This window comes from Rhinolophus sinicus, linkage group LG02 (genome assembly GCF_036562045.2).
Source record: "Rhinolophus sinicus isolate RSC01 linkage group LG02, ASM3656204v1, whole genome shotgun sequence".
Taxonomy (NCBI): domain Eukaryota; kingdom Metazoa; phylum Chordata; class Mammalia; order Chiroptera; family Rhinolophidae; genus Rhinolophus; species Rhinolophus sinicus.
In genome coordinates, this window is record NC_133752.1 from 50,012,888 (window position 1) to 50,031,977 (window position 19,090).

At 36.3% G+C, this 19,090-nt stretch overlaps 2 protein-coding genes across 4 annotated transcripts in view; one reads left to right on the plus strand and one right to left on the minus strand.

The window, feature by feature from the left end:
• Positions 1 to 384, minus strand: part of ENOPH1 (enolase-phosphatase 1) — a 32,358-nt gene extending 31,974 nt beyond the window's left edge. The window contains exon 1 of the mRNA XM_074324301.1: positions 257 to 384. Coding sequence (XP_074180402.1) covers positions 257 to 295 — 39 coding nt within the window. The 5' untranslated portion in view covers positions 296 to 384. The remainder of the gene's footprint in view (positions 1 to 256) is intronic.
• HNRNPDL (heterogeneous nuclear ribonucleoprotein D like) lies at positions 269 to 5,262 on the plus strand. Of its 3 annotated transcripts, XR_012493552.1 has the most exons (9): positions 269 to 711; positions 1,490 to 1,658; positions 1,765 to 1,926; positions 2,399 to 2,530; positions 2,673 to 2,787; positions 3,239 to 3,409; positions 3,752 to 3,846; positions 4,216 to 4,320; positions 4,999 to 5,262. XR_012493552.1 is itself a non-coding variant. In XM_019731356.2 (8 exons), exons 1-7 carry the CDS (start codon positions 269 to 271, stop codon positions 3,820 to 3,822), a joined length of 1,263 nt encoding a protein of 420 aa, XP_019586915.2. In that variant the 3' UTR covers positions 3,823 to 3,846; positions 4,216 to 5,262. The 3 variants fall into 3 exon arrangements, 2 of the variants coding, with proteins under 2 accessions (XP_019586915.2, XP_019586916.2); XM_019731356.2 differs by having other exon boundaries at positions 4,216 to 5,262; XM_019731357.2 differs by lacking the exon at positions 4,216 to 4,320.
• Positions 5,263 to 19,090: the final 13,828 nt, after the last annotated feature.

Sequence of the window (19,090 nt, forward strand, 5' to 3'; positions counted from 1 at the left end):
GGTGCTAAACGATAGCAGCCGCCGCAGCAGCTCCGCACTGGGGGACCGAGGGCGGAAAAAGGCGGGGTTGACGGCTCTTTGCTAGGAGTGGGCTGGACCGGACGCCAGAGACAAAGGCTCTCCAGGCAAGAGGGACTCGGCCCTGCGACGGCGCTGCTCGGGATTTTTGACCCAGGACTTTTCGCTCCTTCGTTTTTCTCTTCTGACGCTTTTCTTATCCCAACCCGCGCCCCTCACCCGCGACCTCGCTCCTCACCGGAGGGCCGCGATGGAGGTCCCGCCCCGGCTTTCCCATGTGCCGCCGCCATTGTTCCCCTCCGCTCCCGCTACTTTAGCCTCCCGTAGCCTCTCCCATTGGCGGCCGCGGGCGCCGCGGCAGCTCGCCCCACTCCTCCCTTCACTCGCTCCCAGCTCCGCGCGGCAGGGGGCGCGCCGGGCCCAGCGCCACGTCACCGCCCAGCAGCCCTCCCGATTGGCGGGCGGGGCAGCTATAAAGGGAGGGCGCAGGCGGCGCCCGGATCTCTTCCGCCGCCATTTTAAATCCAGTTCCATACAACGCTCAGCCGCCGCTGCTGCCGCGACCCGGACTGCGCGCCAGCATCCCCCGGCCGACAACTCTGCCACTATGGAGGACATGAACGAATATAGCAACATAGAGGAATTCGCAGAGGGATCCAAGATCAACGCAAGCAAGAATCAGCAGGATGACGGGTACCGCACGCTTGTCCCCTCTCCCCCTCCCCCAGCGCGCTGCGCGCGCTCTTCGTCCCTCGAGTACCGCGCGCTGCCCACATTCTTGCCCCCAGTAGATTTCCCGCGTGCTATCAGCCTCACTAGCTTGGAGAGAAGAAAGTAGGAGTCGGAGGGGGGTGACTCGAGAGCCCCGCTGGAGGTGGGGGAAGGGCGGAGGGGTTGGAAGCGGAGGGCGGTGGCGTCTGTGTCCCGAGTGCGCAGGCGCTGCGTGGGGCCGAGGGGGAGGGGCCGGCCTCGCTGCGCCACATGCTGCAGCTGCCGCCGCCTCTTCATTGTGTCCCTGTTACGGCCCCGCGCAGTTTTCCTGGAGAGTTTGGAGCTTTTGGTTTGGAAACCAGTAGTGTTCGCTGGTATCCAGTACCTCAGGACGCGTTATAATGAGTTCTTTAGGTGGAACGTTGGCTTGACAGCTGAGGAAGAGAGTGACCTAAGTTGTGAAAGATTCGTTTAGGAAGTTGGATTTGTAAACTAAAATGTTTAACATATATTGTTAGTCTTGTTGAAACTTTGCTTTATGCAGTGTGGAGCGCAAACTGTTAACTGTTTTGAATAAGTGGTTTCGATGGAATTTTGGGGTTTTTGTGGTCTTGATATAACGTATCTGAAAACATGAATTAAATGACTTGGGCATAGGGGTTAAACTTCCCTGTATTATTTCATAGTTAAGCATAATACCAGAACTGGAGTAATCGTTTGAGCTGCTGCTAACCTTTTTGAAAAAATAACTTATTTCTAGTAAAATGTTTATTGGAGGCTTGAGCTGGGACACAAGCAAGAAAGATCTGACTGAATATTTGTCTCGATTTGGGGAAGTTGTAGACTGCACAATTAAAACAGATCCAGTCACCGGAAGATCAAGAGGATTTGGATTTGTGCTTTTTAAAGATGCTGCTAGTGTTGATAAGGTAGGAACGGTGTTTTGCGTTGTGCTGCTTCTGTGTGCCTTTTTTTGCAAATTGTTCCATGGGTTGGTTGTACAGTGCTGTCAGATTAAATAAATCTGTCTTCCAGGTTTTGGAACTGAAGGAACACAAACTGGATGGCAAATTGATAGACCCCAAAAGGGCCAAAGCTTTAAAAGGAAAGGAACCTCCCAAAAAGGTTTTTGTGGGTGGATTGAGCCCAGACACTTCTGAAGAACAAATTAAAGAATATTTTGGAGCATTTGGAGAGGTGCGCTGTGTGGCTGTTCATATTCTGTATTTGATGTGTTTATGTAATGTTCATCGCTGGTCCACTTCTTACAGAACAAATTCGTGTATCAGGTGAAGGTGGTATTAAATTGTTGCTCAGGTTCCTTCCGGTCACCACGTTTTAATCACTTCTTTCTGTGCTGTAATGGAAACCAATATTTAATTTATTTTGGCCATAACATGGGTGTTTTGGTGTGGTCATTGTTTGAACTTATTAACTAGTGGCATCTATTGGGTATGAAATGATAATAAAGGAAGTGTTGCTCTCCCCTCTAAATACTTAACATAAAACAAATTAGTCTCGTTTGATGTTATTAAAACAGTCTGTACAGAAGTCATCTGATTAGAATAACATGTTATGACGAAGCTTGAAAAGGCCCTGTGGGAGTCTAAAACCTTTTGGTAGCTTCTTACCATTACTTGATGGTCTTGAGTGTTCATCTTGATTTCAGATTGAAAATATTGAACTTCCCATGGATACAAAAACAAATGAAAGAAGAGGATTTTGTTTTATCACATATACAGATGAAGAGCCAGTAAAGAAATTGTTAGAAAGCAGATACCATCAAATTGGTTCTGGGAAGGTAAAGTTGTTTTATATATTAAATGGGAATTTTGAATTTGTTTTTATTGGTGAAAGAATTTCTCAATCTGTTTTGAGAATAAAATGGCTTAACATTAGCACTTTAGTAACAATTTTGTTTGCTGTTTAAAATTTCTTTATAGTGTGAAATCAAAGTTGCACAACCCAAAGAGGTATATAGGCAGCAACAGCAACAACAAAAAGGAGGAAGAGGTGCTGCAGCTGGTGGACGAGGTGGCACTAGGGGTCGTGGCCGAGGTGAGACTTAATTCTTGGCAAATAATGAAAATAAAACCAAATTTAAGTTGTTTCAACGTGGAAAGTGCTCAGTGGGTGGGTTTTTGTGTTTGAGTTTACTGGTTTCACCTCTTCAAAGAATGGCCGCCGTGACTATCATCACTGATGGAAAAATAATAGCATTAAATGTAGTTACAATTACATGGTATACCTGTGATAAGTTTTCTTGGGCAGTAGTCCTTATTTTAAAGCTAGATAGTCTACCTGTCTTCACCTTTGTCTTGATTTTCCAGTAAATTTAAAAAGCCTGGTAACTGGCACACTTGGACTTTTCTGCCCCTTTTTAGACAATCAGATAGCAGTATAGATGTCCATTCTGCCTTTTTAAGATTTGCAGAGAGATAGGAACAGATCATTTTATGTTAGGATTGTGGGTCAGACGTTGTTTCCTAACAATCGTGCATTGTTTCAGGTCAGGGCCAAAACTGGAACCAAGGATTTAATAACTATTATGATCAAGGATATGGAAATTACAATAGTGCCTATGGTGGTGATCAAAACTATAGTGGCTATGGCGGCTATGATTATACTGGGTATAACTATGGGAACTATGGATATGGACAGGGATATGCAGACTACAGTGGTAAGAATATTTAACTTAATTTTATAACCAATGGTATTAAAACTCAGTGTTAAATTATAATTCCTTCTAAAATTATTTGTGTGTATGGGTTTGCCATGTATTGAAGTGTTGGAAGTTAAATTCTTGAGGCATTTGTTGCCATAGGGTGATTATATTAACGTAGACACTATTATAAATGTTTGAGAATATATATGACTAGTTTACAATGGCTACTACAATATCTGATTATTTTCATATTTGGCATGCAGAGTTTTACATATTTAGTAGTTTTTAAATACATTTGTAGTAAAACCGTTTCATAGAAAACTATCTTAATGTAATTTTTTTGTCTTGTCAAAATAGGCCAACAGAGCACTTACGGCAAGGCATCTCGAGGGGGTGGCAATCACCAAAACAATTATCAGCCATACTAAAGGAGGCCATTGGGGAGAAAACAGGTGTGTATAAAAGTACAAGACACAGTGGAAATGTCTAATTTAATTTAAAGATCAATAGACAAATGAAAAACAAGTAAAAACAAAATACCATGTAGCCTGTTTTTACTAAATTGTTAATTTAACTGCTTTATAAGCCTGTTTTGCCTAAAGTGTCTATAGATCTTTAACTTTAAAGTTTTACCTCACTTTCTTTAGTATTACAGAAAAACTTAAAAGTTTTTCTGTTTGCTTTGTGTACCAGGTGGTCTAGAGGAATAATTAAACTTTTTTAGAACTATTAACAGGTAAAGTACTGAAATGGGTACAACTTAAGGAAAACACGAATGTTGTCTTCTAACTCTGACATTATACCTTGTTTGTACCCGCCAGCGGGAACTTCATTGCAGGCCGTGTGTCACCCTGACCACGTCTATCTCTGGGGGTCGCACGTTGCGGGCAGAGCGCAAGGCATACACCAGAAAACGCTGTCCTGTGGTATGGTCTCTTCCAACTTCATGTACCAGCGTAAAGATTAAAGTGGAAAACTTCAGACTTTGGCTTCTTTTTTAATCTTTTTGAAGATTAAGTGTCTAAACTTAACTTAAATGGTTTTTTACAGGAGTTAAAGTACATAAATGCCTTTTTACAGCTTAATCATTTTGGTCTTCTGTTTAGTGTTGTATTTCAATTGTGGAGCCTCATTTTAAGTGTTCATTCTTTAAGATTTAATGCTTGCTTTTTCTTTTTATAGCTAATAGTGAAATCTACAAACCAAAACAACTTAAAAATCTGGGATATAAATTAAAGATCATATGCACATCGCAATTTGTTTTCTTACAGTATAATGTCTATAAATTCATGTTTCTAAAAGCATTTTATTTGGTTTACTGGAGATGCTTCTCGTAGACCTTAATCTAGCACAGTTCAACCTGTGGATATGGGAAGATTGCATTCCCAGATTCTTTTCTAAATAGATTTAAATTTAATATAATTTGGGAATTCCAGGGTGAATTTATTAATTACCCAAACTGCATTTTGCCAATGAATATGCATGTGATCTTTAATTATTGAAGAAAAGAATAAAGTGAGGACTTAAAACAATTCATGAAAGTGGACCTTTGAAAGCTTGTCCGAGTTGCACAAATCTAATTGCTATTTTGTTTTTGTTTTTAGGAGGAGATTGCTAAAGTAACCCATCTTGCAGGACGACATTGAAGAGATTGGTCTTCTGTTGATCTAAGATGATTATTTTGTAAAAGACTTTCTAGTGTACAAGACACAACCGTGTCCAACTGTATATAGCCGCCAATTAGTTTTCTTTGTTTTTACTTTGTCTTTTGCTATCTGTGTTATGACTCTGTGGATTTGTGTTTATACAAATTTTATTTGTATGATTTCATGTTAAACCTCAAATAAATGCTTCCTTATGTGATTGTTTTTCTGCGTCAGGTACTAAATAGCTCTGTAAAAGTGTAATTTTAAATAAGCAATAATTAAGGCACAGTTTATTTTAAGTATTGGTCCATAGGGAGAAATTGTGGTCCTTATGAATAGCCAGCTACCGTGTCACCATGTTCCCCATTTTTGTTAGGTGTATTTTGTGCTCTCAGTCTTCATTTCCGTTAACTGAGGCTTTCACTACACTTAGAAATAATGTGCTTTCCTCTCTGTATATCTGGAGACTGTCATGAAAGTCTCTGTTATAGTGTGATTAGCGGAAGCTTTCTAGTAGACCATGAGTCTTCTGGATTATTTTCTGAAGGAAAGTACCAGTTAAATGGCACAAAGCATACTTGATAGCTCCTTTTAAAATGAATAGGAAAGATTTTGCTGTGTTTCAGTCTCTGGAAAGCCGTTATGATTTACTAAATACTTCTAACTTAATCAGTGGTCTGCTGAAAAGACCTTTGAATAATCATAATACCATGACTTTAATTGTTCTCTCGACAAAAATGTCCAGATACACCCAGGGAAAAAGTACTGTTAATCTGGTAGGAGCTACAGTTTGAGAGTATCAAAAATAGTTATCACAAGGATAGGTATGAGTTTGTTAGATTAAAGTATTTGAAGTAGTGGCTGAGTAAAATAGTTATATTCTGTTCATATGTCACAGCAAGCACCAAACGACAGTTTATTGGGGTATTAGGAAGCAATACTGGATATTAACGTGGTGTGAGCTCTAGAAAAAGCCATGGTAGTATGTTTCATCGTTTTTAATGCAATTAGTGCATGAACCAAATCGATAAGCATATCTATATTCAGATACAGGAAGGAATAAGAACAGGTATGCTTTAAATCTTACATAATGCAAATCTAAGTGACCAAGTTATGTCATTACAGCAGATCTTACTGGTGCATTAAGCAGTTTTAGCTCTAGATTTTGGAATATTTCCTGGGTAAAGCTAAGTTTTTACATTCAGTGTAGTTAACTGGGTTTAAGGTTTTTAAGTGTTTCTGTGATTCCATGTGACCCATTAGGATTGGCATACATGTTATGTGGAATAGTCGACCCTCACTTTTCAACTAAGTGTAAACTTTTATGCTGATGAACCTGCCTTTTGTTTTCATTAGGTGCCTGCAACTTCTAATATTTGTACTTGTTGGGCTATCAAGTTACAATGCTTTTGGCCTTGTTTTGCTCCTGTTTTGCTATCTTGACCTTAAACCTAAGCCAAATACCAGTGTTGGCTATTGCAGGGGATTTTGTTTGTGCTTTCATCATACAACCCCAGGGAACAGAAGGGATATTTTCATTTTAAGTTATGTTGTCAAAGTCAGTAGATGCAGTGTCTTTAGGGCAGTGAATCCTGTAAATTCATGATTAGGTGACAGGTTGACATTGAAATTGTCCTTTCCCTGATCAAAAATGAATAAAGACTTTTTAAACAAAATCCAAACTCTTCAATCAAGTCTTGATATATATACGACTTAAGAGATACACTACATCTAGAGATAATTGTCAGATCTTGTACAAAGAATTGAAGGGGGAGTGAGAATACACTAATTTTTTCCCCAAGGGGCTTTGGACCCTCGACTTCAGATTTTAGGTCCTAAAAATGCCAACTGATACAAAGTTGAAGTAAATATGCCAAGGCTAAGTGCTGTAGATACATTAGGATGAGTAGTCAATTTAGTGTCAAGTCTTCATTCTTAAGTATTCAGAACTAAGCTAAGTGATTGGATAAGTTAATTGAAGGGGTGGAGGTGGAAAATCTCAGGTACCTATGATAGACTATCTTGTATACCTTGTTAAATATGCTTCCTGAATTGTTTTAACCATGTTCTCTGGTGTTATCCTAACCTTGTTAGCAATTTTGTTGATTGGTATTCCATAGTCTCACAGCTATGTTCATAAGATTAGGAATATTAAAAATTAAGATGTCAGGGTATTAAACATGGATAGGCAGTGCTTTTATTCCATTTTCTTTGATGTATCTTTCATAATGGTGATAGGAACCAAACCTTTTACTAATCTTAATATCTGAAAAATTACCCATTACCTTAAGATTTGATAGGATGTCAACTGCAAGGTGATAAATTTCACTGATTAAAAAGGTGATTCAAGGACACAGCAGGTATGTAATTTTTGCTTATAGATGAGTGTGTTTATACCATTTTGAATTGATCCTAGCATTAAGTAAAATCAGTTACTCTCTCAACATGCCTCAAACTTTCCAACCTAATAGAACTGCCATCTACTGTAGTAATCAACTTGCTGAGTAAAACCAATGCAACTTGATCTTGCATATAGTCTTTCAAAAGTATTGGCCTTAAAAATATGGGCTGTTCATTGGCTGAGGAAGGGGGAGTGGTTTTTTATTTTTTGTATTGAAATAGTCACATTGGATGTAGAATTTTAGCAAGTTTTGGTTGAATACAAAATCCCTTTTCAACCACTGCTTTTTATAAACGAAAGAATGTGGTGTTCTGGGGATTACAGGGTAATGCTGAACATTCTGAAGACAACTTGTGTTACTTTAAGTGGCAGTTTATAATCTCGATTTTACTCTATCAGTACTTAAGAGGTGTAGCCCTTGGGGAGGCATGTCCTAATCTCAGGGTGGTGGGACTGAGGTGTAGTTTGAAAAGGGTATTCGACGCAATCTCTTATTAAAATCTGGGAATTTCAAAAAATGCTTAATTGTGGTTTATCAAAGAAAGACACCTTAGAAATGTGAGAAACACTATCCTGCAGACAAATTTTCTCATATTCCAATGGTTATCCCTTTGAGACAAAAAAATGAATTCTCTTCAGGCCAAAAAAAAGAAAATGTCTATACATAAATATTTAAAATAGTTTCAGATTTCTTTGAAAGCCATCTAGTTTAAAAGGCTCTTGAAGTTGGTTGCTTTTATGGTAACAAACTGACTAAAATTTATTGACTTTTTGCTGTCGTTGAGGTTGCAAAAGGAGTTTCTGCAGATGGTACTTGGGTATTTACCGTGTTTCCCCGAAAATAAGACCTAGCCGGGCAATCAGCTCTAATGCATCTTTTGCAGCAAAAGTTAATGTAAGACCAGGTCTTATGACTGGGTCTTATATTAATTTTTGCTCCAAAAGATGCATTAGAGCTGATTGTCCGACTAGGTCTTACTTTGGGGGAAACGGTATGTAGTGATCTATTAATGAAATGGTAATGGCCAATCCCACAAAAGGCCCTGTGCAAAGTGCAAAACTGATTAATCTTGATTTTTCAAGTTAGGGAAGTTAGCTAATTTAAAATACCAACTCATTACGTTTTGGAAGCTTAAGTTTCTATAAAGCTTCTATTAAGCATTTCTGAGGCCTAGATTTTGAACAGAGGTGTTTGTTCAGGGAATGAAGTTGAAGCATTTAGACTGGTTAGCGGTCTTTTTTTTTTTTTTTGAGGGCACAGCTCACAGTGGTCCATGCGGGGATGGAACCAGCAACCTTGGTGTTAAAAGCACCACGCTCTAACTAACTGAGCTAACTGGCCACCCCAGCAGTCTTTAATACAGTTAATTTGTGAGTGCTGAGATCTTTTGCAAGAAAATAGGATTTTATTATCATTCTTGTTCTCTGATGAAACGAGCCTGGATAATCTGGAACAACTACTTGTTCCCATGAGAAATATGTTCTGTGGAATTAACAGTATTTAGGTTGGTCCTAAACCATGAGACGTGAAAACAAGTTTTTCATAGACCATGCAAGCAGAAGGATGAATGGAGGGTATGATAGTGGGGGGCTATGTGGTATGGTAGTTCCAACATTTTTCATTACTAGGAAACCTTTCAAATAGTTTCTCCCCATGGACTATATGTTTTGAATGGCTGTACCTGTCAATTATATTGCTCTCATTATGTAATGACATTTCTATTAAAAGCGTATAGCTGTCGGTCAGAACTTCTACAGTATTTGTTAATCAGTATCATACCACCAAGTTAATATGCCCTCTAAAGTCAAATTTTTCATTGTGCTGATTTTTTTAATATATCTACCAGACTTTTAAAATGTTGAAAATAAACCCAAGAGTTTTCATTACTATAGTAGGCCCCTTGTCCATGGTTTTGCTTCCCATAGTTTCTGTTACCCAGTCAACCACAATTTGAAAATATGAAATGGAAAATTCCAGACATAACTCATAAGTTTTAAATTGTGCACAAGTTCTGGGTAGCGTGATAAAATCTTGTGCTGTGCTGCTCTGTCCTACCTGGGGTGTGACTCATCCCTTTGTCCAGCATGTCCAGGCTGTGTACACTCCTCACCCGTTAGTCACTTAATAGCGGTCTCAGTTATTAGATCAGTTGTGGTATCGCAGTGCTTGTGTTCAAGTAACTTGCTGGCAATTCGAAAAGCCTTTGGCATATGGTAATTCCTTTAAGTGAAAAGGTGAAAGTTCTTGACTTAATAAAGGATGAAAAAAAAATTGTGTGCTGAGGTTGCTAAGATCTACAGTAAGAAAGAACCTGTCAAATTGTGAAGGAAAGAATTCCCAGTTTGCTGGGAGAGACTACATTCACATAACTTTTATTGTTATCATTCTATTGTAATTCTAGCTTATCGTTATTCTTAATCTCTTATTGTGCCTAATTTATACATTAAACTTTATCATAGATATGAATGTATAGAAAAACATCGTATACAGAGGGTGCCAAAAAAATGTGTACACATTTTAAGAAAGGAAAACTATTAAAATCGTAATAATATATACCGATAACAAAAGATGAATACAAGTCACGTTTGACTTCTGCAATTACAAGAGGTGCTCAGAGTGGTTACCATCAGCATCCAGACACTTCTGATTATGGTGAACTGCTGGAGCAACGTTGACCAAAGTGCCCACTTGTATTCACATTTTTTTTGCACCCCCAGTATATCAGGTTAGGTACTATCGCTGGTTTCAGACATCCACTGAGGGTCTAGGAACATACCCCCTCAGATGAGGGAACTTCTAGGACTTTAGAACTATACTTAAAATCATTGGAGATAAGGAAAAGGCATTTTTGAGTATGCCATTTTCATAATCTGGAAAAAGATATTTTAAAATACTTGTGGAATAGATACAATTAGGATTTTTAAATATGCATTTGAATGATTTCATCAGAAAAAGACTCCCAAATTGCACCTTTGTTCTAAAACCTTTTTTTTTGCATCTATTTTTTAGTTATAATCCATGTAAAATCAAGATTTAGAGCCTCTCAAAACTAAGAATAACTCCACTCTGACCTAGGACTTCCCTTATTCTTTCAATTTAAAGTTATTTTAGTTGCTATTAGCGTGATGTTTAGGAACACCAAGATACAGACATTAGATGGGTTATTATTTTCTCTGTATCCCCACCTAAGACAATGACAAATTCAAACATACCATTCCACTTCTGATTCTCTGCTGATGTTTTTGTTTTTTTTTAATAGATCCTAAGAGAGGAGCATCTTCTTGGTATTGGTGGTAGAGATTTGTAATTGACCCACAGCCAAAATCCGCAGTACTAGCAGGCTAGTATTTTTTTTTTAATCTGAATCTTTCTTTTTAAATTGGGGTGTAAATTTACTTCTTGATGAAATGAAATCATTACTTCATTAAGGATACCAAATTTCGCTCTCTGCCTTCAATAGAAACAATCAAGGAAACACTCTTAACCAGGAAATGTACAAGCATTACTGTTCTCTTGACAGTTCTCCCAGGAAATGTATACAAACTCGTGGTACAACTTAAGAATAATGGTCAGTTTATTAACTCCCATCTGTTGCCATGAGAAGGAAAAAAAAGCATTACATGAAGATACCAAAGGTTGTCAACTTATTACTCCATAAGTTGCTCCTCAGATCGTATCCTATTCTTTTTTTATTTCACATTATATATTCACATATCCATACATTAGCACAGTCCTACATACAGTGTATGACTACTCAGGTGTACATATGTACCTACATAAGATAAAAGGTGTATAATTTTTCAAAAATTCTGCTTTCAATAACTATGGCCTGAGTAATTCAAATCAATCCTTCTGAAGACAAGCAGAATAAATCTTAAATAAAAATAAAAAAAAACACTGAAAAAGCTAAAAAAGGATGGGAAATTCACCTAAAATCGAAGAGAAAGAAAACCTAGAAAAATAAGCCCCGCACTCAAAGCTGGGTTCGATGGCCGTACAGGACAAAGGTCACGGAAGTCAAAAGCTTCAGTCCAACCCCAGGTAGAGACTCTGATACCCCAGTTATTCCATTAAAGGCCTTCCAAGGGGCTACACTCTCAAGACGAGAGAGAACCCAAGTTCCTAACTGGGGTGGATAAGGAATCGTCAATCTCAGAATTTAGATTAAGAGTCCTAGAAAGGGGAAAGCCTCAATTGCCTGGAAGAAACAAATGAAAATCATTACTTCATCCTCAATTTCTGACTATTTCAACAATCACTGGTTTCTAACATATAGAAATTTAAAAATCACTTTCCCAGGCTCCCTTATTGCCAGAGCACCAATATGTGAGCTCAGTTCTATCAGAATTCTCCTACACTCAACTTTGAGACACGAGGTAGTGAATCAAATTGATTTAGTGGAATCAATGCTAGAACAGGTGGCAGCCAGGTAGCAGGTAGTTCTCCAAAGCAGCTGCGGTTCTAGCAGCAACATCCAATATCTAGCATTTATGATGTCAATATTGAAAGCTGCAGGATCTGTGGACAGCAGGAGCAGCAGCAGTAGAAATAGGGATGTCTTTAAGGAGCCACTTCTGTGATTTTGAAAATAGTCCCCCGGATTAGAGTTCCCAAGTGTGGCTTTCCAACTCCTGGAGAGTCTGAGGTACTAAGATCATTATTAAATTCATTTTTAGCTAAAAGAATTTTAAGTGTATGGAATGGATATATAACAGACATATTAATCAGAAGCACTTCCAGAATAATAAAGGGAGGACATCCAAAATTTCACTTGTCCATAAAAGCAATGACAACAGTGGCAAAAATTGTCAAGATGAATTTTTTCAGAACTCTGCAAATAATCTTGCAACAATCCAAGGAGCAATTTTTTTCTTAAATAACAATCTCAGAACTGTGCTTTATGACATTATAACTTCCCTATAGGGAATACAATGAACAATTGTATACCAACAAATTAGATAACTTACGTGAAGTAGGCAAAGTCCTAGAAAGATAAAAACTACTGAAACTACCTCAAGAAGAAATAGAAAACCTGAACAAATAAAGAGATTGAATTAATAATTTTTTAAAACTTTCCATGAAGAAAAACCCAGGACCAGATGCTTCACTGCTAAATTTTACCAAAACGTTTAAAGAATTAAGACCAATTCTTCACAAACTCTTCCAAAAAAAAAAGAGGGTACACTTCCCAATTCATTCTATGAGGTCAGTATTACCCTGATACAAAATCTGACAAAGATATAACAAGAAAACTACAGACCAATATTTCTTATAAGTCTAAAAAAACGAAACAAAAAAATCTAGGAAACAAATCAGCAAAATTCAGAACCTTCTAAAATTAAGGTTAAAACCCTAACCTCCAATGTAACTTAGGAAATCATTCCTTTAAGGAGGTAATTAAGGTTAAATGAAATCATAAGGGTAGGGCCTAATCTGATAGGAATGGTGTCCTTGAAGAGACACCACAGATCAATCTCTCCCTACACACACACACACACACACACACACATATACACAGCTAGAAATTGTGCTGCATGATTTCAAAATTTCCTACAAAACTACAGTAATCAAGACAGTGTTGTACTGGCATAAAGATAGACATATAAAACAAGGGAATAGAGTTGAGAGTCCATAAATAAATCGTTACATTTATGGTCAATTGAGTTTTGACAAGGTAGCCAATACAATTCAACAGAAGAAGAATAGTGTTTCCAATAAACAGTGTTGGGACAATTTGATATCCATGTGCAAAAAAGATAAAGTTGGACACCTACCTTATAACATATACAACAATTAACAGCAAATGGATGAAAGATCTAAATGTAACAGCTAAAACACAATTCTTAGAAGAAAACATACTGTTTCCCCAAAAATAATACTGGGTCTTATACTGTATTTCCCTGAAGATAAGACCAGGTCTTATATTAATTTTTGCTCCAAAAGACACATTGGGGCATATTTTCAGGGGATGTCTTATTTTTTCATGTACACTAACCTACATTTATTCAAATACAGTCATGTCGTCTTCTTCTGGAACATTGTCATAACGTACTAAATGCGTCTGTCTGGCTGACGATCTTAACTGGGGGCTTATTTTCAGGATAGGTCTTATTTTCAGGGAAACATGGTAGATGCATAGGAGTAACTGTTTGTGACCTTGGATTAGGCACAAACACTCTAAAAGCACAAGTGCAAAATATAATAATAATAATAATAATAATAATAAATGGGATTTCATTGACATGAAAGACTTTTGTGCTTAAAAAGATACCATGAAATAAGTGAAAAGACAAGCCACAGAATGGGAGAAAATACTGCAATACATATATATCTGATAAAAGACTTACAACTAGAATATATAAAAAATGAGTATATATCTAATTTTTCTTACAACTCATAAAAAAGACAAATAACCCAATTATAAAATGGGCAAAAATCCAAATAGATATTTCTCCAAAAAGATAAACAAATGGTCAAAAAGTACATAAAAAGATGCTGAACATCATTAGTCGTTAGGGAAATGCAAATATCATAACCACATTGAAATTCTGCTTTACACACACTAGGATGGCTAAATCACAAAAACAGACAATAAGTTTTGGTGAAGATATGGAGAAATTAGAATCTTCATACTTTGTTGGTTGGAATGTAAAATGGTGGAGCCGCTTTGGAAAACAATGTGACATTTCCTCAAAAAGTTAAATGTACAGTTACCACATGAACCAGGAATTTCACTCTTACGTATATACCAAGAAAAATAAAAACAGTTCCACACAAAAACTTAGACACAAATGTTCATAGTAACATTATTCATGATAGACAAAAAGTGGAAACAATCCAAATGTTCATTAACTGATGAATGGATGAATGAAATGTGATATGTCTGTACAACAGAATATTTGACCATAAAAAGTAATAAAGTACTGATACATACAACAACATGGATGAAACCTGAAAACATCATGCTAAGTGAAAGTAGCTATACTCAAAAGGTCACATATTATATGATTCCATTTATATGAAATGTCCAAAATATGTAAATCCACAGAGACAAAAAATTGATCGATTTTTTTCACCCAGGGGCTAGGTGAAAACAGAGAATGACTGTTAAGGTGCATGGAATTCCTTTTTTGGGTGAAGAAAACGTTCTAAAGTTGTGAAAATTGCAAAACTCTGTGAACATACTACCACCCATTAAGTTGTAAATTAAAAAATATAAATTTTATGGTATATGAATTATATATCTTTAAAGCTGTTACTAAAAAAAAACACATGTATCCAATACAACATATATATATATATATATACACACACATACCTTTATTTGAAACAGATCTGAACTATCAAATATGACGAGACAAATTTTAAACACATTAAGGAAAATTTGAACATGGACATTATAATAGTATTTAATTATCTTTCAAAGAAAGTCCTTACCTGTTAGAAATACATACAAAAATATTTATGCTAAAATGATATGGTACATGGTATTTACAACATAAAAAATAAAGAGGTAGAAAAAACAAGATTGGTATAACATTGATAATTTTTAAAGTGGGTGATGGGTACATTAGTTATTTCTAGTCTAGTGTATGTTTGGAAATTTCCATTTGAAAGTATGCAAAAATTAATAAGAAAGTAAAATAACAAGCAACTGGGGAGAGAAATATTATTTCTGAAGGAGCTGCAAGTAAGCCTAATTTCTGACTTCTAAATGGAAACAATGGAAGCCAGTCAACAGTGGAATGATATATTCCATATTCTAAAAGAGAATAACTGCATCTGAGAATTCTCTATCAGCCAAAAACTTTTTCAAGATTGGAGGTGAAATAAAGATATTTTCTGAAAGAAGAAATTAACACTTCACCATGAGGAAGTTTTTACTAAAGGAAATCTAAAGTCTGTACTAAATGTAGAAGATAAGTGATTCCAGAGAGAAGGCCTGAGATACAAAAAGGAATGAAAAAACAGTAGTGTAAATGTGAGAAAATATAAATGAATGTTGACTATGAAAAAGTAAATGCTCCAAAAGAAGTATATATTCTTGGACACATTCCATCATTTTTATAAAAACATGGTTATGATTTGGGTTATTCAGAGTTTCATTGTTATGAAGGAGACTGTAAATATCTTTGTACAATATTCTTCCTTGAAGTGGAGTAATTCTTTCTCATACATTTTCCTAAGTAATATAATTTTATGCCTATTGTCATATTGCTTTCCAAAAAGACTGAATAATCTACAGGGCCATTTACAACATTTTGTACTTGCCAACATTGGTCTTTACTTTTTTTCCCTAGTTTAAGAGAGATGTAATGGTAGCTTAAGCTCTTTTAGGTTGCTTTCTTTCATATCAATATGACTGAACTAGTTAGTTCCTAAAATACAAAATAAATTTGATTATTTACATTGTAAGTTTTTAACTGAAGCAGGATATTTTGACTGTCATTTTGGCCATATAGAATATTGTATATACCACTATTTATTCTTGTATTAGCCATAGTGTGGACAGTTATTACATTACAAGAAACTTACCTAAGTATGTGGAAAAATTAGATTGGCCAAATGCTAGACCACCTAGTACAAAGGAAGTATCTTGAACGATCAAAAATGTATTGCTCATAATTTTCTCATGGATTTTCTAAAAAAGAAATACAAATTGTCAGTATTTTATCAAATTCAAAATGAATATTTCTGGTATAGATAACATCAGATAAAAATAATTTCACCTAAAACTGCACATGGTAAAATTAGTGATAAACATTTTTTAAAAATCACACCTCTCTATTAAAAACTTTAAATATTAACCCAGAAAAGGTTAGAAATTATGAAATAAAACACAAAACTTCCAACTGATAAAAGAAAGACTTTTATTAACTAAAAACAAAATCTTTTTGATAAAATTTAGATATGCAAAGTTAGAGCTGAGAAAATTTGATTTGATAGAAATTATGGTCATAAAAAGAAATTGTAGTGGCAAAACCTTCAATGGTAAAATTTCATATGGGTAAAATATGACCAAATCTTCAAAACAAAGAATTGTTTCAGATTAAATAATTTCAGAAAATAAAAATTAAATTAAAAATATTGGAAATGATTTTACTGCTCTCCATAAAAAAGTAATCAAAAATTGTAATTTACATTATATTTAGCTATAGAAAATAATTGGTAATTCATCAAGGTATCATTCTATTAAAATAGTTTTATTGATTAAAAAATGTAACAAAAAATTTCCTATTCTCAAAACAGCAGCATAAAAAGTACTCTTAATTTCATATTCAATGTGTGCAAATGGGTTAGAAAATATTATCTTTGTTAATTTTTTCCTTTTGCCTTTGTGCTGATGACAATTTTGTGAAATAAGTTCAAAAATTTATTTTCTACAATTTAGATGTACAAGGAGAAAAACAAGTTTTTTGTTTTCCACTCACACTAGACCTTTTATTTACTGGAAATATGGCATTCTGGTCTATCCTGACATTCTGGGATTCCGAGATTTTTTTTTTTTTCAGAAGATTTTATTCATGGCTACATAATAAATCATCATAAGGCTGTACCATAATGCATTTGTTACCTCATTGATGCTACTTAAGTTTGCCCAATGTACCACCAAAAATATAACACTGTGGGTACAACACAAGCGTTTTTGTTTGTTTGTTTGTTTGAATCTAAAAGTATTCTGATCTTCCTCTTATTTAGTAGGAGGGAAAATAATTAAATACACAATGCAGTTTAAGCTTTGGCTACCTCAATGTAGGGACAGAGCCAGGAGTGCAGTTTCCAGGCCTCACGTGGAAAGGTGCTGGCTCAGGTAGTAAATGGCCATCAACTGTGATTGGATGCCCATCAGCTGTGGCTAGTTGTCCGTCAGCTGTAACCAGTGAGCCATTGGCCACTAATATAACTGCTGTGGCTACGCTAGCAGCAAATGGGGGCTAGCAAGAAGATCGTGGCTGAGCTAGCAAGAGCAGATTGCAGTTAGCATTACGGATTGCAGCTAGCAAGTGAGGTTGGTTGATAGAGAAGCGGCCAGCAGATTGCAGATCGTGTGGCTCCTGCTTCCTGTGTCTCCAACCCAGCTGCCAGCGCGAGACTATAGTGGTATGACTCCCCTATTTATGGTTCCGTGGGTGTTCCTTTTTGGCCTCACCATATCCTGCGTTCATATGTGGGGAGCTGGACCAGAGACCCCGCATGACACCCCATGTGACACTCAGTAATCCAAATGATCCATTTAGATTCATTAAGCCAGCAAGAAGAGTATTTGGAGTATGTCTGATAGCTAGTCTTATGCAAGGTAAGGTACTCATGGAAGTGACATCTCATCACCTTTCCTGTACTCGTACATGTAAGATTTTAAGCTGTATCCTAACTTCAGAAATCTTATATCATGAAAAAGATCATCTAAGAAAAGTCAACATACCACATATCTCTGGTTTTTAGAGACTTTCGTTTAGACCCCTGCTGCCTTTGGGGACGCTGCAATTATTTCATCCCCCCGTATGCTAGGACCCTGAACCGTCAACGACTCCATGGTCCCCTCCTCCAGATTTTCCTTTACATTTCAAGGCTCTGGGTAGTATATTTTGAGGGACAGAAATTGTGCTAAATATATTTACTTGTTAACCTCATTAATTCTCACAATAACCCTGATGAGAGAAATCCAGTTTATAGAGTTGGAGTAACTTGCTCATGAACATCTATTGACAAAACCTCAGCAAGGACAGAGAACTTTGTACAATGTTTTGTCCTGTATAGCCAGGATTCAAACCTGTCTGCAGTGTTGTGTTCAGAGGTGTTTTCCCTAGCTTGGATCCCCGTGGAAAAGTTTACCAAGACCATCTATATATCAGTCTATACCCCTAAAGTATATGAAACTAGTAAGAATTGATTTATAAAATCTCAATGTTATTTTTTTCTTTCTGTCCTGAATAGTGTTAGAAAGAGCGCCAGCCATTTCACCATTTGAGAAGCTTTTAAACCAGAGAAAGTAAAGATTAGCTGAGACTGAGAAAGTAAAAACGTGTCCTGCTATGCATCTGTCAAGATACAGATAAAGTCAGCTGCAAATTTAACAAGAAGTAATGTTTTCCTCAAGGACATAACACAGCTATAAAGCATTAAAACAGTTCCCTTCATTGAGTGATAACTGGTTCTCTAAAATCATAGACTAGAAACTTTGCTTTCTGAAATTATATCAGGAAGAATGAAATATCCTACTCTGTCTTGGAGAATCAAAGGCACAAGGAAGCAATCTTCATTTCCAATCCAGGTGCACAGCTTCAGAAAATGCGTTTCTGAAAACAGCTTTCCACCTTTACTTTAACTTTGTATTTTCCAAAGAAACAAGCGCCTGTACAATTTTACAGTCCAGATCTAACATTGCCCCTTTACACATGATCCTGCTTTACTATCAAAAAAGGAAAAAAAAAACCCATGTAAATCAATTTTCTATAATGTATACACATTATTATTTTAAAAATAAGCAATTTAAAAATAGGTATTACTTTTTCCATTAGAAAGTTAAAAAGACTATCAGTCACATATTTAAGTTACTTTTTCTAAATCTATCTTGTTAAGCCAACAGTTGGGAGACAGGTAATAAGAAAGTGAGAGTTGGTCGGTAGGGATAATTTTTGGACTATGGA

Excerpts from the sequence above, each read along its gene's own strand:
- HNRNPDL (XM_019731356.2), top strand. The coding sequence starts at position 269 with ATGGAGGTCCCGCCCCGGCTTTCCCATGTGCCGCCGCCATTGTTCCCC. Across the intron at positions 712-1,489 it reads AAGAATCAGCAGGATGACGG|TAAAATGTTTATTGGAGGCT; the intron begins GTACCGCACGCT and ends ACTTATTTCTAG. Across the intron at positions 1,927-2,398 it reads ATTTTGGAGCATTTGGAGAG|ATTGAAAATATTGAACTTCC; the intron begins GTGCGCTGTGTG and ends TCTTGATTTCAG.